At 38.0% G+C, this 23,719-nt stretch overlaps 1 protein-coding gene across 27 annotated transcripts in view; it reads right to left on the bottom strand.

Annotated features, from left to right (window-relative positions):
- Window positions 1-23,719, bottom strand: part of MCTP1 (multiple C2 and transmembrane domain containing 1) — a 534,016-nt gene that overhangs the window by 331,140 nt on the left and 179,157 nt on the right. Inside the window, exon 1 of one of the 27 annotated variants that reach the window (XM_078448013.2) lies at window positions 13,022-13,249. The exons of the other annotated variants lie outside the window; for them this stretch is intronic. Coding sequence (XP_078304139.1) covers window positions 13,022-13,078 — 57 coding nt within the window. The 5' untranslated portion in view covers window positions 13,079-13,249. Of the gene's footprint in view, window positions 1-13,021; window positions 13,250-23,719 lie in introns of those variants that run through there. 27 annotated transcript variants of the gene reach the window in all.

Genomic DNA, 23,719 nt, shown 5'->3' with positions numbered 1-23,719 from the left:
TCTCCCCATGAATAGAACAGAGTTTGACAAGATGCTCTTGTGTTCTGATAAAATCAGTATGAAGAAGCATTTGATCAGTTCTGCAGTACATTAAATCCTACCTTCCTAACCCTAGTTGGATAAATCCTGAACAAATTATACAAGGCTGAGGAAATAGAAACAAGAGCTTGTGAACAAGAGTCCCATCAATCACTGTGCTGTCAAATTTACCCTGCATAGTACAGGCTTTTCAATTTTTGCCCAAGACTGTCTCACATGAATTGATCACTCCACAGGCCACTAGATGAGAATATGCTTGAATTGTAATAACTTGAAAGGGGCTGGGAACTGATGAGGTGGAAATATTGGCAGCACGAGAGGATCCACATTATACTCCACATCTGACCTGCGTTACCTAGGTAGTACCAAAGAAGGTACTTTTATTCTCTTTTTAGGAGCAGGAAACTGAAGCCCAGAGATGTCACATAAGGTTCTCAGGGTCACATCATATGTCTGGATTCAAACCCAAGTCTTCTAGCTCCAGCTGTTTTCATTGGATGTACGAGAGACTCTTTCTCAAGTCCTCTTCCACATGCCCTTTCTGCTCCTCAGTACAGCTTGTCACACTACCCCATGTCATACCACAGTTCACAAGACCTTCTTTTACCAGCCTACCCATGTTGTACAGCTGAACCATCATCCTTTTCAGGGAGTTCACCAATCTCCACAGCAGAGGGCCTCTTATTTCTCCCATTGTCTTGGCAGAGGAAGGCCAAGCTCACATTGTGGCACTTGCCAAAGTTATTTTTGGTTGTTCAGCAGAATCTCAGCTTCCTCACCTCATCCATTTCCTCTTCAACCAGATTCATGTCTCAACTTCCTTCTGCTGCTCAGGCATGGTTGGGAGCCTTTGGCTCAGGATTGAGGACATCCATTCTTGCCTGCATTTTGTGATTGTTATCCTCTAACACCTCCCACCTACCCCTCCAACCTCACTGAGTATAGAGTGGGGAAGTGGCTGATCACAGCCCTGACTAGATTCACAGTACAGGGTATTCTGTGAGTTCTCCTACAAAGATCCTTCATTCCCCTCTGTTTCCCCAAATGGTTACTCTCATGCTCAAAAGTTTTCCCCAAGTACCCTCTTGGTCCTGGGAAAGCTCTACCAGTTGATGAGGGTCTCTCTGGTGTTTTGTTTTGTTTTGTTCCAATAGGGAGGTGCTCAGTTGCAAAGAATGTCTGATGGCTGTAAAGTTATGAAGAAGCTGACAATGCAATGAGTTGGGAGCATCCTAGACATGACACAAAGTTGGAGATGAAGAGGAAAAATGAAGAAAAAACAAGAATTCATGTGCACCTCTTCCGGGTTTCCTGCCATGACTGTCAGCATCATCAAGCCAGAAACCTGGACACTTCTCGCTCACTTATGGTCAGCCACCAAATACTAGATGGAGCAGATCTAGACCAAATCTGTAACCCATCCTTCCCATTCCACTCCCTTATTACTGCCTTTGTTGCCCTTGTTGTTTTTTGCCCAGACTGATGTAAGAACCTCCAAATGGGTTTCCCTGGCTTTGAAATCATTCCTCTCAAACCTTCCTCCTCAAAGCCTACAAAATGCCAATTACATTTCCCTCCTTGAAATGCTTCTTTGGTGCCTCAAGCTGTCTCAGCTTAGAGTGGACATTGCCATCCCTTGAGTGCTTTTCTCCAAATTTACATTCTTGAGCTCTACCCATAACTAAATCAATCAGAATCGCTTGGGCATCAGGCCTGGGTACACACAGTTTGAAAAAGATTTCTGGTAAATGTGATGCATCATTTAGTTGAATAATCACCACCCTTTAAGGTGAAGGCCAAGTTCTGTAGCATGGCATTGAAAGACCTTTATGAACTGACTTGTATTGACCTGTCTCACCAGCTGTTCCCCTCTATTCACCTTAGACTCCAAAAATACTGTTTTTTGTTTTTTAACACCAGTTTCCTGAACTGTTGTGCTAAGCCATGCCTCTGTACCTGTGTTCTTATCCACCTGGAAAATGACAGCACCTCCTTCTAGATCCAGCTTAAGGAGCATTTCTATGAAATCTTTTCCACCTCCCACTTTGGAATTTCCTAACTTCCTGCCTTGAGCTTCCATGGTTTCTTGATCAAACCAGTTCAGAAATATGGTATTTTAGATGGTTCTGATATTACTGAATGAGGTAAAAATCTCAAAGTCAAAATTACCTTAAAAATTCCTTAAATCACTCATAAACTAAGCAGTTTGCTCTAAACAAACACAGTAATATGTGTATATATGTGTGTGTGTGTGTGTATATACACACACACACACACACACATAGAATATAATTATTCAGTACTACTGTTTAAACACTAGTTTCACTCAGTACTGTGCTCACATTATGGGCTTGTAGGGGCAGAGACACCCCCAATCTACCCTCTTTCAGGACATTTGATCACCGAGGGGAACGTTTATCTGTGTTTCTTAAGCGTGTTCCATGATAGGAGCAAGTAATATTTTGCAAATGGGCTTGTTTGAGAAAAGTGGGTTAGAGGATGTTAAACAAATCCCCCCTTTAAAGCTTCTAAAGTACATGCCTTTTGCCTCCAGTGTCAATATGCAATACAGGAACACAATATATCACAGTTCCCAAAGTTATTTGATTATAGAATGTCATTTTCACAGAACCGGCATTCCAAAAAATACTCTGGAAAACAATCTGCCTCCCTCATGCCTCACTGAAACTGCAAATGAGAAGCCAAATGAGACACCATTTTTCTGGTTCTTTTCCAAAGAGCAGGAGGGCAGACCACATTACCTGGTCTCTAGGCCATTTTCTAAAGGGACCTCCCTGCGTGGAGGAGCACCCTGCCCCCTTGAGGGTGCTGCCTGGTTGTGGCCATGCTGCTTCTCCACAAGCCACCAAAAGAGGGGCAATGGGGCTGAAACTTCCAATGCATTACCAAGTTTAATGACAAAAGTGTAGTCATTAGGACAGCCATTGGTTAGTAATTGTTGCCAATTATTTGGTAAAATGATTCCAATAAATAAGTATGCTGTTTATTCACACAATAATTTGCAACAGTGAAGTTTTCTGACAGTTTGATGTAGGCATTTGTTTTGAGATCTGGAAAGTTGGAGGGTGCGGAAAAGTACAACCAGTCTTAGGTGTGCGCAAGTGGTTAAGTGTGGACCGATCCCTGTAATTACAAGTGCCTCTGCAGTGCCAAGTGAATAAAGATAAACTCTTTGGTGTCAGGAAAAGCTTCTGTGTAGACTCTGTGCTTAAAATATGCCCTTCCAAAAAATATGGTAAAAAACTGTTTAGTGGCCAAAAGGAAATTAGGCCAAATTTAAACTGATTTATGTTGTGCAAAATTAACATTCTAATAATAGAAGTGCAGGGGCACCTGGGTGGCTCAGTCGCTTAAGCGTGCCACTTCAGCTTAGATCATGATCTCACAGTTTTGTGGGCTCGAGCCCCGAATCAGGCTCTGTGCTGACAGCTCAGAGCCTGGACCCTGCTTTGGATTCTGTGTCTCTCTCTGTCTGTGCCCTTCCCCTTCTCTCACTCTGTCTCTGTCTCTCAAAAATAAATGAACATTCAAATTTTTTTTTTAAAAAGGAAGTACAAATCCAATGTACTATTTGACTACTAACCTCAGATAACGATGCTCTCATTGACTACTGCAGTAAAAAGACTGCAGAGTTGCATGTTAGGAACCCCATGCCCAGCTCAGCTCTGTCAGGTGCTGGATGTATATAACCTTGGAAAAGTCATTTAATTTGCCTGTGCCAGAATATTTTTCATTTGCAAAATGAGAGAGTTGAGATAGTTGATTTCTAAGGCATCTTTTGATTACAAAATTTTGTGAATATGAATGACATGTTACTTGGATAAAGGGAGAAATCGTAAAAATTTTACAGATGGTACGATACTTTGAACTACTTTGATACGCTGAACTATACTTTTTATTTTATTTTATTATTTTTTAAGTGATTATTTATTTTTGAGACAGAGAGAGACACAGCATGAACGGGGGAGGAGCAGAGACAGAGAGGGAGACACAGATTCTGAAGCAGGTTCCAGGCTCTGAGCTGTCAGCACAGAGCCCGATGCAGGGCTCGAACTCACGGACCGCAAGATCATGACCTGAGCTGAAGTCGGACGCTTAACCGACTGAGCCACCCAGGCACCCTTGAACTATACTTTTTAAATAAAACTGATGTTTAGATTTTTGCTCCACACCTGGCGCAGAGTTCAACTCAGGGATTGAACCCACCACAACCCTGACATCAAGATATGAGCTTAGATGGAGTCAGACACTTAACTGACTGATCCACTCAGGCGCCCCTGATGTTTAGGTTTTAGTTAACTTTCTCCTTATGTTTTGTTTAAAAATATAATTAAAAGAGTAAAATATAATGGTAATCTCCTCTGAAAACATACAAAAATAAGAGACACAATGAGAAAGAGTTCAAGGTATGATGAGAAAAATATTTTAACACAGCAAATATATTTTCAGGCCTTAGTTGATTTCTGAAAAAAATTATGTTAGTGTCTGATACATAAAAACCATCCAAATGGGGAGTCTGCCCTTCGTTGTAAAGCACCTGCCATGTTAGGAGCCAAAGAACAGGACTGCTTTTCCAAAAGATTTGTTTCCATTGTGTAAAACTTACATATTTTGACCTTAAAAGTTGTGTGATCAAGTATTTTTACAGGAAAATTTTCTGTTCTTTTCTTCCTGGGAAAGCTTGAAACAATGATCACTTCAATAACTTCTCCTAAAAGTGACTATAAGAAGTCATATTCCTGTCGACATTAGCAGCTTCCTGATAGTAATCTGCATACTTTTGGAATTGCAGTGTACTTTTCAAACACTTTTTTTTTTTAATTTTTTTTTTAACATTTATTTATTTTTGAGACAGAGAGAGAGAAAGCATGAACGGGGGAGGGTCAGAGAGAGAGGGAGACACAGAATCAGAAACAGGCTCCAGGCTCTGAGCTGTCAGCACAGAGCCCGATGAGGGGCTTGAACTCACGGACCGCGAGATCATGACCTGAGCTGAAGTCGGACGCTTAATCGACTGAGCCACCCAGGCTCCCCTCAAACACTTTTGAACATTCATATATAGTGTAACTTATCAAATACTTAACAGAGGCAGGGGTGCCCGGGTGTCTCAGTTGGTTAAGCATAAGACTTTGGCACAGGTCATGATCTCCCTTTTCATGAGTTTGAGCCCAGCATTGGGTTCTGTGCTGACAGCTCAGAGCCTGGAGCCTGCTTTGGATTCTGTGTCTCCCTCACTCTCTGCTCCTCCCCCGTTCACTCTCTTATTCTCTCATTCTCTCTCTCAAATAAATGAAAACATTAAAAATATTTAAAAGAGATAATAAAGCTACAAAGTCTCCTTTTGTCTGGCGTATTTTTTGTGGCAATTTACACATTTAGAAAGTATGCATTTGCCATGAGGCATTAATTCATTTATGTACCATCCATCTATATATCTATTTATAGCATGAACATTTCTCAAACTCTAGGCATGAACTTAGCAGGTTTTTCATCCACTTTGGCTAGATAAACTTGGAATTAATTGTTTCAGAATTGATTTGAAAATAAAGTAACCACTGATATGAAAATGAAAAGAAAGAGAGAGAAAGAAAGAAAGAAAGAAAGAAAGAAAGAAAAGCAGGGAGGGAGGGAGGGAGGGAGAAATCCTATCCAGAATTAATTCTTAGTCTTTGGGAAACAAGAGAGGGATAGAGGATGAATCCTTCATTTGAGGGATGTTAAAATGAGGCCCAGACTGTACAGTGTAGAATGCAGGTCTGCTGTTATCCAGTGTAACACTTTCAACTGATTGTTACTTGGAGCCTGCTATTTCTAAGGTAGGAAAATCACCCACCGTAAACAATGAGCCATAGGAATCATATGCATTTCAAATAACACAAGGAACCTATACACCAAAGAAGAGAATATCCTCAAACAGTGAACATATGCTGCTGTGTTTAGGACCAGGAAAAAGAAAATCCAACCAATGATTTTGTGCTGACTGGGATTTTTTTCTGTGTGTGTGTGTGTTTCATTTTTAAAGATTGCTTTGGGCCAAGGCCAAATGTATAATTTTCCCAATAGAGTTGCTCCCATTGTCAAAAACTTGGATATATTTTGCGTTTGATCACATGTTTTTAGAGGAAAGTTTTCTGTGTTTTCCCCCCTTGAAAAACTTGAAACAATAACCACCTTCCCTGGAAATCGGCAGTATTTCCTATCCTTAGTCACTATTCTTATTTTGAAAACCATCTCTTAGTAATTGACCATATCTCAAAAAGTGATACTAAATAAATTTCGGCTCCCAGACTTCCTTGTATTTTTTTAATGTTTATCTATTTTTGAGAGGGAGAGAGCGAGAGACAGAGTATAAGCAGGGGAGGGGCAGAGAGAGAGATAGACACAGAATCTGAAGCAGGCCCCAGACTCTGAGCTGTTAGCACAGAGCCAGAGAGGGGCCTCAAACCCACAAACTGGGAGATCAGGACCTGAGCTAAAGTCCGATACTCAACCAACTGAGCCACCCAGGTGCCCTTGGTTCCCAGACTTCTTAGTTTGAGCTCTCTAATGAAATTTTGTAGAAAAAAACAATGCTTTTCTTCTAAGATTGAAAGAAACATGTATTTTTGTAAATAAGCATTTAAAAATGATTTTTAAAAATTCCTTTGTTTTCTCCAATTCTCTGCCTGAATTGTTTCTTCTGAAACAATTTTATTTTTCACAACAAATCCTAAAATAGTCAAACTCTGATAATTCCCATTAATTTAGGTATTCAAATTTATTTTGATCTTTTAATTTTATCTAAATCTGTCTCTGTATATGTATAATATATATGCTATATATGTCTATATTTGCATACATTTTTCATAAATTTTTTTAACCTTTATTTATTCTTAGAGAGAGAGACAGAGTGTGAGTGGGGGAGGGGCATAGAAAGAGGGAGACGCAGAATCTGAAGCAGGCTCCAGACTCTGAGCTGTCAGCACAGAGCCCAACGCGGGGCTAGAACTCGGACTGCGAGATCATGACCTGAGCCAAAGTCAGTCAGTTAACCAACTAAGCCACCCAGGCGCCCCCATTTAGCTTTTGAATCAAGGGAGTAAAGCAATTATGCTTTGTATGTGTAATTAAAGAAACTAATATGAAACAGTGTGAAAGGCTTGTACCAGTTGGCTATGTCAGTTCCATGTTGAAAACCATCATATGATAAAGTATCAAATTAACTGAGGTAAACTCTTTCATACTTTATACTTCATTCCCTTTTCCCACATGCTCAGTGACAGTCTGATCCAAATCCAGTTTCAGATACATGAGTCATGGCTCAGAGCAGATCTGGAGATGTGCCAGTTTATCCCTACCATCCATCCATTCATCCATCCATCCATCCATCCATCCATCCGTCCACCCACCTTGCCAAGAAGCCTTACTGAGAGTCTACTATGTATTAGTCACCAAGATAGTGCTAAGGGTGCACAACACTGTGAAGGAAGTCCTTGTCTGCAAAACCTGAAGAAACAAGAAGGTTTGAAAACCACTCAAGAATTTCAAGCAAAATTTGTGCAGTCTTTGGAGAAAGCAGATCAAAATGTACCCTAGTTGCACAATGGACCTAAACTCCTTCTACCATTCATTCAATGTGCTCCTTCCCCCAAATAATGCCTTTCATCAGGAAATGTTTACGGAGTGTCCAGACAAAAGGCGACATGACATTAATCTTTTCTCTAAACACAAAAATTTCCACAAGCTTTTCTGGGACTGTGTAAGTTGATTATGTATACATTGAAAGCTGTCTTTCTCTCCCTACCCCGTCAAAAAAATGGAAAAATTTTCATTTGGCCAAAGACTATGATCACCTAGGAGAACTCTCTGTTATGTCTTCTCATTCCAGACACACTTTGTATTGTTAGTAGCTTCATCTTGCATGAATTCCCAAGTAATTTTAGTATATTTCTGCTTCATAAAGGCCTGGGTTTCACTAAGAATGAGAATGTTGGAGTCATCGAAATGATTGAATACGTTAACATTAAAAAGATTTCTTTTCCTGTCTGTGGCACTTTTTAACAGTCACTTCCTATTACTGGGATCAAGGGATTCGAACTGGAGGCAGCATAAAATGTAATCAGGTACCCTGGCTCTGAAGCCTGACTGCCTTGGTTCAATTCTGGTCATTCTATAACTATTTGTGTGATGTCAGGGATAAGTCATTAAATTTCTAAATACTTCAGTTTCTCCATCTATAAAGTGGGAATATTAATAGTGCCCAAATTTTATAAGGTGGTTTTAAGACATTAATTTAGATAGTTCATAAAAAGCTATTATATAGGCTGACTTCAGTGTTAGCATTACTGTTATTTTCATCTTGGACAAAAACATTTATGGAGTGAGAGATTTAGAACTTGATTCGTTACATTTGGGGATGCTGTAAATTGTCATGAATATATATTACTAATCCTATCCTACTAGTGAAATGACTCAAGCAAAGGAAGACCAAGTGACTGATTTGATTATCTGCACTAAATTAATATGGAATCAAAACCCAGCAAACCATCTCCAAAGCTTTCTTCCTTGGGTTTCTCTCAAGGGGACAGTTTTACAAACCTTGGCACTTATACCAATGATACATGGATAGACTCTTCAAAATGAGTTCAAAGTGCTTCACCCAACCTTGATGTTCACAGGATCATTAATCAATATTTACCAAGTACCCATAGGATATGTGGGATAACTGTCTGGCTTTAATGTGTTTTCTAAGCTTCACAGATAGAAAAACAAAATCACAAGACTTGTTACCTCCAAAGCCACAGGAGGGGTCAATATTACAAGGAAGTATTGATTCCCCCCACTACACTCCTAGTGCCCAATATCACCTTATATTTCTATTTAGCAAAGTGTTTAAAGACTTTTACGTCTTCATCTCACTTGTTTTCCTTTATCTCCTAAAGGTTATATAGCAGATTCATATAGTTCTAGGAATAAAGTAAGCAGTGAACTTTATTACAATGCAGGGCTAAGATTTGTTCATAAGATAGCATAATGATAAATTCCACTTATTATTTACTGAAGCGGTAAGTTGGAGTATAGGCTATGCAGATAGCATATACCTTTCATAAGAGTTACATATTTTATTAAATGAAATGGTGACCATGTTTTGATTCCTTGGAGTAAAAATAACCTTTATTAATACTACCAACATACAAAAAGTTTTCAATTAATCTGTCATCTAATTTTTTTAAAAATGTTTATTTATTTATTTTGAGAGAGAGGGAAAAGAGAGAGAGCGGGGGGGAGAGACAGAGAGAGAGGGAGAAACCCAAGCAGGCTTGGCACTGTTAGCACAGAGCCCAATGCAGGGCTCTGTCCCACGAACTGTGAGATCATGACCCGAGCTGAAATTAAGAGTCAGACACTTAGCCAACTGAGCCACGCAAGCATCCTGCCTCTGTCTTCTAATCTTAATTTAAGAGGCTTTAAAGAAAAATTTTCTTTACAAACCTATCATGTTCATTGGTATAGTAAGATACACATCCTTAACTTCTGTAATTTGGAAAGTCATGTTTCTCCCAACTCATGTCCCCGATAAAGAAGAGAGTTTCACAAATATGAAATAGCCAGATGGATTTTAACAGAAATGGTTGCAAGTCTATCTGGTTGTTTAAATTTTCCCAATTTCTTTTTAATGATAAGCGTTTGGAGAATCTCTTTTTGCTAACCACTTTCAGCAAACATATCAAAACAATCTACCATACTATCCACAATTTTAAAAGCTACAGATTTACCCCTATTCATTATGCATGTCTCCTTTTATGATTCAATCTCCCACAGTAAGAGCTTGGACACTTTGTGAAAAAGCTAAGAGACTCCAAGAGTCAGATGTTTTAGTTTGATAATCATTCCGAAAATTCATGCTCCATTAAACTAGATCCAACAGAGAATCCTCAGCCCACACAACTTATAGACAAGGCAATATGTCTTCTACAAAATATTCTCTAAGCATATAGCTTCCTAAAAAAATGTTCATCAATATGTGAAAAATATTATTTATTTATTTTTAAACCCTAATCATACAACTCAAGAAAAAGTCTTTCTGATCAATTTCTAGCTAATTGAGCAGACAGAAAGACCTAGATTTTGGTCTTGACTCAGGTATTAGCTTAAGGAAAGTGAGGCACCTTTCTTAACTCTTGTGGATCTTAATTCCATTCTTTGTGAAATGAGAATATGTGAGAGGCATCAAGTTTGCCTCAAAAACGTAATTTTGTATATCTTACCTTGTGATAGTGGTATTTGTAAGCTCTATGGCATTTACAAGGACTCTCACAGCCAACAGTTTCATTTGATCTTCAAAACTGATTTTCAGAAATAGGTGGAGTTATCTCTACTTATTTTTACCAGCAAGTGTGCTGCATTTGATATCCAGAAGGATTCACTAGAGACAGCAGCATCTAAATCACCATCCAGAAAGATTCAGTTTCCAGGAGTCAGAACGAATACTGTATAAAAAAATTTCGTGAACCTGTCAAAGTCTCACCTAAGAGAAAAATCTTTAAAAACAAAGAAAAAATGTCATGTGTGCTTCTGCTGATGTAGTCCCCAGTTGAGAGACATCATGTTGTTTCTAGGTTGAAAATTAAGTTTAGTTGCCACTTGATAAATACTTTTTAAGTGACGATGAGTTTCCAGGAGATATTTGAAATTTTAAAACAGCACCAAGACTTAGGTAAATTTGGGTTCTTGGTTTTTAGTTTTGGAGCTCATCTTTGCAAAATATTTTTATATAAGTTGGAAATTAACCAGTAAAGCAGTTTACAAAGAGAAGAAAAAGGAGACTTTTATTACTGAAAAGAAATATTCTAAATCCAGAGTGGAATTCTGAGTATCTTTGATATCTCATCAGCTCCTTTACTATAGGAAGACAAAAAAATTCTCAAAAATATGCCTAACACCTTACAGTTAATAAAATACAACACAGATATGAAATTATTCCATCTTTGCAAACAATCCTGTAAGGTAAAAAAAGATTTTCCGAACCAAGTTCCCACTTGTTCCTCATCTCAGAGGTCAAGGGATTTCCTGACTAATTAAGATCCACAGGTTATCTAAAGACTCATTTTAGCTATTATATCTAAACTCTTTCTTCATCAAAGCCATTTTGAGAGGTGAGACACAGAAAAATTACACTGTGTGTGTATTTGTTTTCTTTCCTTCTCTCTCCCTGCACTTTACCCATACCCCTTCTGGAAGTCTAAAGAATATAGTCAAAGAATGGGGATCACAGCAACGAAGGAGGAGAAGCAAGATGCCTTGAAAATCTAATCAGGTAATTACCAGTTGGCTGTGCAATGTCATAAATAATTAAGTCCATATTTGAAACAGAGCATACTGTAAAAACTTGATTTCACAACATTTTATCAGTCTGAGTTTTAATCCATAACAACAGCTTGTATGGCCATTATAATCCATATTTAAGAATCGGACACTATGCAAAGTGTAATAATACATGCTTTTGTCTTGATGTAGATATATGCTATTCTTTCTATTGACATTTAGTAATTCACATATAGTATAAGGGAAAATACTCAAGCAGATTTCGTAACTAACCAGAATAGGTCCCTTTCTGCCAGAAAAAAAAAGAGTTTGCTACAGATTCGATAACAGGATATTCTACTTATAACATTTTGTATTCTAATCTTTTAGGATATGTGCTTTTTCACTATGCATGGCCCCAAAGGCTTTCATTGTGCTAAGTCATTTTCCTTAAAGTTTTTTTTATTTTCTCAATTTGGAACACTGCCATTAAATATGTTTGGAAGTTGAACTAATTTGAATTTCCCCTTCAAAGAAGAGGAAAACTACATGCCTTCCATTAGTTCATTGACCCCTGACCTTTGCAAAAAACCATGAATTATTCAATATGTATCTAATGAAAAGTAATTTCCATGTGTAGTTAGAATATACCAATTTTGTAATGGGTATAATTTTGAACAGAAATGAAACAATCTCTAAGCATGACAATGGTCAATAATCAAGAAGAAAGTATTCTAATGCCAACTGTCATTAAACATACAAAAAATCCCTCAATTCAGTAATAACTTACAAATTCACAGCTATAGCCCTCAAAATCAAATTAACCTTTTCTATCTCAAAAGAATTCAAAGGTCTTAAATATGAGTGTTCAAAGTTGTGTGACACCTGACACCACTGTTAGTCTCTGATTCGATGTTGGTTCTTCAATCAATAAAAACCCAAGACAACATTCCTGTCTTTCACCCCAGCCTCTCAGCCGCAAGCTTAAAGAATTTGAAAAACAAACCTCTCATTCACTTTTCTGTCCACAGATTTTTCTATCCATACAATTTATATATGAGTGTCTCCAACAGCAACTGAGGAAGTGGGCTTGTGATACACTCATACACGTTTTAAAGTTGACACATCAATCAAAGTTTATGAATATGGTGGCCTTTTACTTAAACAGAAAGCCAAATAAGAAAGGGAAAGAGACTTTCATTACTTTTCAACCCTAAACTTCCTATGACTAAGACCACTTTTTATTGCAGTGGAGAAATATAGCTGGCAAGCTATGGTTATTTAGCGTAAAATCCAAGCATAATCATGTGAGTTTTATGCACATTTCATCTTTAACGGAGATCATAAAGTAGCAAAAAGGGGGGACAAAAGGGAAAAGATCCTGGTACTATTTAATCCTTAAAAAAAACCTAAAATGATACAAAACTACTACAGCGTTTCTGCTTCTCGGATATTACATTTTTCATAAAAAGCTAGTATAAAGAAAATATCAATCTCTTAAATTAAGTATTTCACAAATGGATTAAACTGTAAGTTTAAAATTACTTGTGTTAGCAACTCAAATGCCACCTTCAATACCTGTGAGAAGGCATTTTCTAAAGCATAACCATGTACGAAAACTGCCACGTTAATTCCAGGCTGTCCTGATGCAATGAATAAACCAAAACGTGGAGCTTACCTTATTATAAACAAATGGCAAATTGCAGGCACTTTTCGGCTTGCAGGTGTCTAGCATAGTTGATTAGAAATAGACCAAACATCTTTCATTCCAGTGAGAGAACTGCATATTCAGACTTGGCTTTCTTTCCTGAATCCTTGTAGGAGAGGCTGTTCACCTCCAAGGGCTGGTAACAGCCTCTTCACAGACAGCACTTGCTGCTCTCAACTGCAGCCACTTAGAATGAAAGTAAGAGGAACCCGTGATGCTTAAATACTGTTGCCTCACATTCACAGGATATGACTCAACTCCCTCTCAAACCAGTAAGGGTAGAGTTTCCCCCTCACAAAACTGTTAGATTACGTAACAATCATCACATGTGGGGTCCCAAACTGTTTACAAACTAAAATGTAAACCTTTTCCCCCACCCCCAAACACCCCCTCCCTCACCAGGTCAAACAAACGTGCATTTTTTTAAGTGATTAATTTCTTCCCTGTGGCACAAGCCACGAATGGAAATGAGAACAATATGGCACAAAGAAAACTATCCTGCTTGCTCTCAGCAGTGAATTAATGTAATGTTATTAAATGTGTGTCAACTTGCTAGCATTGCCCTGACAGAGACGTGAGAGAGGCACGCGAAAGTCACTAACATTCTTCTCAGTTCAAAAACAATGTGTAGAAGAAAACTCTGTTTTAGCGTGCAAGAAGTGGCAGTTCTGTACAACACAACAGAATCTCCTTCACAAAGCAGAGAATGGAAATAGATCTTTGTGGTTTGCTCTCGCTCATTCCCACAGAAATCCTGTCCCACGCTGTCATTACCTTGTGCCGTTTGCTCTGCCTACCTCTCCAGCTCAGAGCCCTCCTTTATCTGTTTTGTGAGCATTTCTAAAGGAACATGACTAATGACACAACTCCTTTAGTAAATGTGGCAATTTTCTGTGCTTTCTCTACCACCCACTACCTCTTAACTCTGAGCTTTATTAAGCTTGATCACACATTGAATTATTATATTTATACACCTCAGTCAATGAATATTACACACTTATATCCTTGGAGAAAAATCTACTACATAAATTCAGTTGCCACTGGCATGACCAAGGACGAAACGATGAAAAAGCACATGGCATTTATAGCAAATTGAAACCACCTAGACCAGGACTGTTCAAAAGACACATAAGTAAACCGCATATATAATTTTACAGTCTTAGTGGTCACATTAAAAACATAAAGAGAAATACGTAAAATTAATTTTAACAATGCTTACTCTAACATATCTAAAATATTTCAATTTCAACATGTACTCAACATACGAATTATTAAATATTTTATAATTTTTATACTAATCTTGGAGATCTGGTGTGCATTTTACATTTATAGAGGATTTTGATTCAAAGTCGCCACAACTGAGTGCTCAATAGCCACAAATGGGTGGAGGCTACTACAGACCTAGAGTTTGGGGTTCATTCTTCATTCCCAGCTTGCAGTCCAAACATTCTCTCTTCAGAGAGGTCTTCCCTTACCGCCTCACCTGACATGACCTTCCCCAATTACTTTCCTTATCAGGATCCTTTTTATTTCCTTCATAGTGCATCACAGCCTGGAAAGTTCTCCTTTACTCATTCATTGACTTATTTATAGTCTGTGGCCCCTAACACTAATGTAAGAAACTTGAGGGCAGAGATCTTGTAGTCAAGATTTTATCCTCAGCCTCTGGCATGGTGATGAGCACATAGTGGAATTTGATAAACATTGTTAAATATAAATAAATAAATAAATAAATAAATAAATAAATAAATAAATAAAGTTTAGGCTATAGTTTGGCAAATAATAGAATATTTCAAATGGTGTTCTAAGACAAGGTATTTATCATAGAAAAGATATGACCTACCATATCACTGAACTTTTAGCAAATACATTGGGTAACATTTTCCTGAATTGCAAAAATTACTTCTTTTTCATAATGTTAATGGTCCTCAATCAATAACATACTTTATTTTCATATACAATAGTAAATATCAAAACATACTTATTTCATTATTACAGCAAAAATTTGGAAAGATACTTACAGGAAAGCTTTGGTCCTAATGACATAAATCTGGATATCATTAGGATGTCTATTCACTTCCTACTCACAAAAACATAAAATATTGTCTATAAGACATTTGCAGGAGGAATTGATATATTTGCCTGACTGTTATATGTGCCTCCTCCTGGTATCATCATTCTGATTTTTATTTCACAAATCACCCATCCATCCCTTCTTCTTAGTCCGTATTTGGGTCATGCTGACCTGGCCCCAGAAGTGGGCATGTAACCCAGGCCTGATTAACCCGTGTATACTGTCTACAGAGCTACAGTGATCAAGTCAGGGATGGTCACGTAACCCAAGCTGATTCACTGAGATCCAATATTCTATTTTTTGCTTATAATGTGAAAGAGTTTAAGTTTATAGAACGTAAGCCTAGAATTGCTGACAGACATATGTGCTACCACATGAGGTGAGGTTGTTTAAAAACTGAAGCCAATCAAGAAAAAAACAAAAGGCAAAAATGTAAAAGGCAGACTCCTGATGCTACTGTAGTTCCTACATCTGGCCATGCATTAAGTCACATCTGCCTTCTGCTGCTACAATGGATACACTAGAATATTCACTGCAGAATTGTTTGTAATAGTGAAAAAATGCAAATGTTGCATTGGGCCATGAAGAGCAGAAGGTTAAGTAAACAGTGGCTTCACCATACTAAGGAATAGTATGAAGCTGTTAAACATAACTAGGTTCTCTACATGCGCCACCATGCAAAACTCCCTAAAAGGTATTAAATGGAAAGGACGTGTTGCAAAAATAAACATTATCCCAGTTATGGGTACATGAATTTTTACATGCAAATTCATAGAAAAGAACCTGGATGGACTGCACACCAATTGTGGCTAAGACATTATATCTGGGAAGAAGGTTTGAAATAGGGGATGATGGGGGACAAAGACAGATCTGATCATTTTGCTCAGTGTATTACCTATTTCATAAATTCACAAAAATAAATTCATGTATTCTTGAGGTAATTTGAAAAGAACATGTTATTTTTTGAAAATAAAATGTTACTTTTTTTGAGAGAGAGAGCATGAGCAGGGGAGGGGCAGAGGGAGAGAGAGAATTCCAAGCAGGCTCCACACCCAGCACAGACCCAATGTGGGCCTCGATCTCACAACTGTGAGACCATGACCTGAGCCGAAATCCAGAGTTGGATTTTTAATTGATTAAGCCATCCAGGTGTCCCAAGAACATGGTATTTTTAAAAATAAGATCATAATTTGATATTTTTTATGTCTATTTTGCTATATTATTTGCAGTCTAAGTGGACTACTCTTCTTTATTCTTATTTTTAAAACAATGTAACAAAAATAAAGTGCTCTGGGGCGCCTGGGTGGCGCAGTTGGTTAAGCGTCCGACTTCAGCCAGGTCACGATCTCACGGTCCGTGAGTTCGAGCCCCGCGTCGGGCTCTGGGCTGATGGCTCAGAGCCTGGAGCCTGTTTCCGATTCTGTGTCTCCCTCTCTCTCTGTCCCTCCCCCGTTTATGCTCTGTCTCTCTCTGTCCCACAAATAAAAATAAAAAAACGTTGAAAAAAAAAAAATTAAAAAAATAAAAAATAAAAAAAAAAAAAATAAAGTGCTCTTCTCTGCCCCACTCTCTCCATTCTTTACCAGCCCAAACTTATGTGTTCTCTCATTTTTCAGTCTGGCTAAAGGATATGCTAAAATAGAGACAAAGGCAGGACAGAAGATACAGGAACAGACACTAACCTACATTAGAACCTCCAAAGTACCTTCTAACATTGGCCAAGGGCTTTGATTTTTTTTTTTTCTTTTAGTCTTTTCCAAAGCTCTTTTATTGACCTCATAAAAATACAGCTTGGATCTATTCAACAGTCAACATATCAACAGCCAAATGTTTATAATCATACGTCCTATATTAATTTAGTTTGTCTTAAATCTGAGTAAATAAACTTGCTCATTATCAGCTCACTGAAAAAAACTCTGGTCTCTGAATTGGGTATAATTGCTTTTCTAATTAGCATAAAACCTAAACCTTTTTTTTCCCAGCTTGCTCTAGTCCTAAAAAAATCTTCACATGATCTTAGTTATGTTCATACCACCCCATGATTTTGTATTCCCCCTAAATTTCCACAGTTCTCTCTCCTTAAAAATTATACAGCTAAAGATGCTTTGAGTCTGAGGCGGGAGTCAGGGCCCTGTTGACTTTTAGGATAGCCAACCAGAATTGGAACATACACAGTGCTGACAAACGGATGAGTTTGCCAAGCAGTGAGTATTGCTCTATTTTATTCTCCCAATCATGCTAATAACGTAAACCTCTTACAGAGCCTACTGAACTTTCTCCTTCCATTCTCCTTGCTTCCACTTAAAATCTTAAGGCACCAAATTGACTTGAGATTTCCTGGAAGAAATACTACTTTACAGATAAAATTGAAGCCACCACGTTCCCCTGCCTATCCTGTCACCTCCCTTTCTCTTCAAAGGTAAACACTCTCCAGGGTTATCTTTATCATTCCCATACATCTTTTTAGTCTTTCATTAAATATATGTTTATCCGTAAATAAGATATTGATTTGCATGTTTTAAGCTTTGCAAAATGATATAATAGATCCTTTACTTTTTTGTGTGTGTGCTTAATATTCTCTCCTTGGGATTTACATGTAGTTCTATATAGTTCATTCTTTTTAACTGCTGTGTGCCATTCCAATTCAGGTATCCATTCTCCTGTTGATGGACACAGGTTGTTTTTAATTTATTGCTATTATTAAACTATTCTAATTCTTGTATATGGGAAAGAATTTCTTTAAAGATGAATACCTAGAAATGGAATTAATAGGATCACAGGATGTGATCCTGTCTTGACATGGTGATGCCCTGTCTTGACTAAATATTGCCAAACCACATCTCAACATAATTAGATTAATTTATAATTCAACCGGTGGTGTATTTGAATTTTTGTTATACTAGATTCTTGTAAATAATCTCCACAGTGTTGATATTCCAGACTGATATTTTTGGCATGTGACTGATATAGAATCTTGATGTTTAATTTGGGTTTCCCTAATTATTCCTGAGCTGAGCATCTTATTATTATTGGTCTTTTTCCTATCAGGTTGTTTGCTTTCCCTTATTAAATTTTGGTAGGTCTTTATATACTGCAGTTCTACTCCTTTGTCAATTATATGAGTTATAGATATCCCTTCAGTGTGTGGTTTATCACTATTTATAATGTCTTTTGCTATTTATTATTATTATTATTATTATTTAATGTTTATTTTGAGAGAGATAGAGTACTAGCAGGGGAGACAGGAAGAGAGAGAGAGAGAGAGAGAGAGAGAGAGAGAGAGAGAATCTTAAGCAGGATCCATGCTCAGCATGTATCCCACAACTGTGAGATCATGACCTGAACCGAAATCAAGAGTCAGACACTTAACCAACTAATCCACCCAGGTGCCCCTGCTATTTATTACTTTTAGACTTAGGATTTGATTTTAATTTAAAACTTTACTTTTTTCAATTATTTATCCATATTTCTTGAGTCAGAAGTATGGTGAATATTATGCGTTCCTCAGTTATTACTTCTGAAGCATTCCTAGCAATAACATCATATTGCATATCAAAAGGGGAACCTAGAAGAACTCCTACTTCTAATGAGCACCTCAGTTCACCATTTATAGGGCATCTGCTGTTGGCCTTATTGTGTTAGAAAGTATAAATAAGAGCAGTCCACACAACTGAGAAATACACAGTCTAATTGAGGGGAAAAAAACTTATAAGTATGATGATGATGAAGTAAACATGTGCCATTAACTATGGTAATTCATTATTTAATAGTTTTTTTTTTTTTTTATGTGAGAGAGAGAGAACACAAGTGGGGGTGGCACATTCTTCAAGAGAGAGATTCTTAAGTAGGCTCCCTGCTGAGCCTTAAAGTGGGGCTCGATCCCATGACTCTGGGATCATGACCTGAACTGAAATCAAGAGTCAGATGCTCAACTGACTGAGCCAGGCAGGTGCCCCTATTTAATAGTAGTTTAAATAAGATGAAGTGAATGTTATTGTAAGAGATACATACAAGGTGATATGGAAGCAGAGAGAAGAGAATATGTTATCATCTTGTATCTCAAAGATGTTTCAAGATATAAAGTGGTCAAGGGGTGCCTCAGTGACTCAGTCAGTTAAGCATCCTACTTCAGCTCAGGTCATGATCTCAATGTTAGTGAGTTCGAGCCCCACGTTGGGCTCTGTGCTGACAGCTCAGAGCCTGGAGCCTGCTTTGGATTCTGTCTCTCCCTCTCTCTCTGCCCCTCCCCTGCTTAAGCTATGTCTCTCTCTCTCAAAAATAAATAAAGAAAAAAAAAAAAAAGATATACAGTGGTCATATTTGAAGTAGCAGGACCTGAGAGATATAGCAAGACCTAGAACTGTTATTCCTATTTTCCCAAACAGATCACTCATAAATAAATCCTAATTTATTTAGAATATTAATAGGAATTAAGGGCTGAGTTACTCATGAAAAAAAAATGCTTCCTTGGGAAACAGCTTTGTCTTTACAATCAGTGATCCAATCACATAATGACATTTACTTCATTCATGAGAGATAAAGTTAAAAAAAAAAAGCTGAGAGATCTTAGGAATCATAAGAAATGGCATGTCTGCCTGTGTCAGATTATTAATAATTTATAACACTGCAGTTAAAAATAAGCTCTTGTTCTAAAAGAAATCCATTGGTGAACACATTTTGTTTAGGCATCCAAATGTGTCTTTGTAAGTACAGATGTTCACATTGTGTTTCTCGTGATGGAGATAATATCTATCGCCTTACAAAAAAGTACAGAAGATGAGAGTGCTTAATATTCGTCACCCAGGAGGAAGAAGAGACTATCGAGCTAGAAACAGAGAAGGGCGGCCAGCAGCACCGCATATCTCCCGAGGATGGATGAAGGGTGTCCCACTTCCCTGAAGCTATGAGCTTTATACTCCAGTCTTCACATCAGTGTAAACCTCCAGGACTTACAAACTAAAATGTGTTTTCAATACTTGGGGGTGACAGTGAAAGGAATCTGGCAGTGAAAACATAAGACTGCTGTCTGAGAATTAAATGTGAAAGTAAAAATACAGTAAGTCAGAGCATAGCTAAAGGAAGGCAGCTTCACTAGTCAAAATGATGCAAATTCATGCCCAGAGGCATGCATGGTACTGAGTAAAGGTTTTCCAGCCTCATCTAAGGGAGACAGTCTCTGCTTGGCTTTAGAGGCCTGATCTGTTGTGGGAAAATCTCAGGAAGGCCAGACCTTCTTCAGGAGAGGCTACACCTCTGGATGGTGATGTGAGTATTCCTGATTTTTAAACCTTACCCTCTATACTGTATAAGAGACAAACAAAAGCTTTGGGAGGCCAGATGGACCCATTGGACAGGCAGCCTTGGACCCTCAGGCATGGCAATAAACTGACTGACCATACAACCTCTACTAATAGAAAAGCAGTCCAGACAAGAAAATAGGTATGAAGCAGTCTCCGAAGTAAGCACAGACAATGGCTGTTCAGACACTGGGAGATGGTGCTCCGGGCTGGTGACCTGTCCCTTGCTGCTGTGGATCCGCCTCTCTAATTCCGTCAAACCGGAATCCAAAAATAAACTGACCTTCTGATTCCTTGCTCACCAAGCTGCTTTCTGGTTAGAATTTGGTATCCCGTCTGCATGTCTTCATGCAGAAACTTGAGGGACTTGAGAGGCAGCTCAGGAGCTATGTCCTCATCACAGATTAATAAATTGACAGCCCGGTCAGAGATGTGGCCCCTACAGGCACAAATAGGCTGGGTTGGAGTATGAGCCACCAGGCCCAGGACTTTCACTTCTCCTTGTAAATGGGAACATTGGCATTCTGATCCTGTACATTAGTCGTATGTGCGTCGTTAATATGAGCCCAGCCCTGGGGGACAGATGGGCTCTGGAAGTGCTGATGAGTGCGGTTTCTAGACCCACAAGGCTTTGGGCCAGACCATGGGTAGTGGCCAACTCCCTGACACAAGTCCACCTGCAAAGCCTCTTAGGACCTTAGGTAATTTATCTTGCGGCCTCACCTCCCCTGCCTTCTGCCCCCGTGGCATGTCTTTTAAAGGATACTTACCTGGTTCTCAGGAGATCCAGAGGTGACCTAAGTGTGAAGAGAAGGATTAAGGATAAAACCCAATGAACACCAAGGGACAGAAAGTTCATGGAAATCAAAATATATACTTGCAACCGTTGGTGCTACGAAGCAGACGTTGTGCTATGAGCTTGCCAGACACCATCCCATGAAATCCTGAGAAACTGAAGCAGGTGCTACTTTTGGCAATTATTCTATTTTACAAAGGAGGAAAGTGAGACTTAATGAGATTAAGTAACAACCACACTTACCCAGCTAACAGGTAGTGGATATGGGGTTAGAACCGGTACCTTCAAACACTACACTATGTGGTTTGTCTACTTTACTACACACTTTAAAAAACACCAAACATGCATTTTGCACTTATATGCTAGGCACTGCTCTAACTACTTTACCAATATTAGTTAACTTCTTCCTCATAATAAACTTATGGATTGGGCACTAAACATCCCTATTCTGATAAGGAAAGTGAGGCAGAGAGAAGTTATGATTATACAGCTGGCAGGGGGCATAGCCAGGATTCAAACCCAGGCACTCTGGCTCCAGAGACCATGCTCTGCATCTGTGCTAGTCACCAGATTCCTCAGGAAGAACTGATGAAGATTCCAATCTTAGATATTCATTTTAGTGCTATTGTAAGTAGTTTTTCAGGAGGATGGAATAGAAACACAGGGCAAAGACATCTCTTATGTCCTATCATGTTTCTTCATTATATACTGAACAGAAAAATGGCAATTCTTCTGTATTTGAGAACTATGGGGCAAGTAAACCACAGCATATGACAGGCCAGGGTGCAAGAACTCCTAGGATATATATATATATACAAAGAGGGTAACAAATTTAATTGTGCAGTTTTTTTTCTCTCACTACTATAAGAGGAATAAAATGACACTTTTTTATTTCTGCACTTATAAATCTTGCAAGGTAAAGATTGAAATACTTTTGAGAAATCTAAGGTGAAGCAAATATTCCAGAGTTTAACTTAAGGGACATTTTCTCTTAAAAACCGGGCAAGTTTAGTATCAGATTAAAAGTTCTTTTGAGCATAAAGAAATTGATGTGGTTATCTCCTACTTTACTTTTTTTTAACCTGATATTTATAATGTGTATTTTTTTTTTTGAGCATCAGGCAAAAGTTTATTAGAGTATAAGATTAGAAAGGAAGAATATTGGGGCGCCTGGGTGGCTCGGTCGGTTAAGCGTCCGACTTCGGCTCAGGTCATGATCTCACGGTCCATGAGTTCGAGCCCCACGTTGGGCTCTGTGCTGACTGCTCAGAGCCTGGAGCCTGTTTCAGATTCTGTGTCTCCCTCTCTCTCTGCCCCTCCCCTGTCTCTCTCTGTCTCAAAAATAAATGTTAAAAAAAATTTAAAAAAAAGAAAGGAAGAATATTAGGAAAGCTCTCTTTACAGAGAGGGGACATTCAAAAGTGAATGCCCCTATAATGTGTATTTTTGTTAAAAAAAAAACTACATATTCTGTAAAACAAAAAACTCAAAATACTATAGAAGAGTATTCTGCACAGTTTAAAAGCTCCCATCCCTGCTTCTCTGCTACCCAAAGCTGACTACTAATTTTTTTATTTCTTCATTTTCTAAGAATGTATGATCATACATAGGCACATGCTTTTTACAACCACAAAAAGGAATTTACTTCCCACATTATTCTCCAACATTCTTCTCTCTGAACATAGCTTCTCTTTTCATGTCAAGATACACACATGTTTATACATATGTTTATTTGCTTATTTTACCATCGTCTGCATATTCTTTTTACCATTATATTACCATTTTAATAATTTTATTTATATTTAATTAAAGTATAGTCAAAATATAAAAATTGGTTTCAGGTGTACAACACAGTGATTTGCTAATTCTATATTTAGTCAGTGCTTCCCATGATGAATGTAATCACCATCTGCCACCACAATGCTATTACCATATTGTTGACTATATTCCCCCCCTATACTCATCAACCCCGAGACTTATTTATTTTATAACTGGAAGTCTGTACCTCTTAATCACTTTTGCTTATTTTGCCCTTCCCCCACTCTCTCCTCTCTGGTAACCACCAGTTTATTATCTGTATTTATGAGTCTGTTATTATTGTGTGTTTGCTATTTGTTTGTATTTGAGATCAACATATAAGTGAAATCACGTAGTGGTTGTCTTTCTCTGTCTGCCTTACTTCACTTAGTATAATAACCGTCTAAGTCCATCCATGTTGTCACAAATGGTGAGATTTCAGTCTTTTTTATGGCTGGGTAATATTTCATTGTATATATGTATACCACATCTTATTTATCCATTCATCTATCAATGGACACTTAGGTTGCTTCCATATCTTGGATATTGTAAGTAATGCTGCAATAAACATAGGAGTGTATAAATCTTTTTAAATTAGTGTTTTTGTTTTCTTCAGGTAAATACCCAGAAGTAGAATCATTGTATCATATAATATTTCCATTTTTATCTTTGTGACTAATTTACATACTATTTTTATAGTAGTT

The sequence above is a fragment of the Panthera onca genome, chromosome A1 (assembly GCF_046562875.1).
Source record: "Panthera onca isolate mPanOnc1 chromosome A1, mPanOnc1 haplotype 2, whole genome shotgun sequence".
Taxonomy (NCBI): domain Eukaryota; kingdom Metazoa; phylum Chordata; class Mammalia; order Carnivora; family Felidae; genus Panthera; species Panthera onca.
Note: the sequence above shows the minus strand (reverse complement) of the source record. Positions and strands in the feature narration are given on the sequence as shown.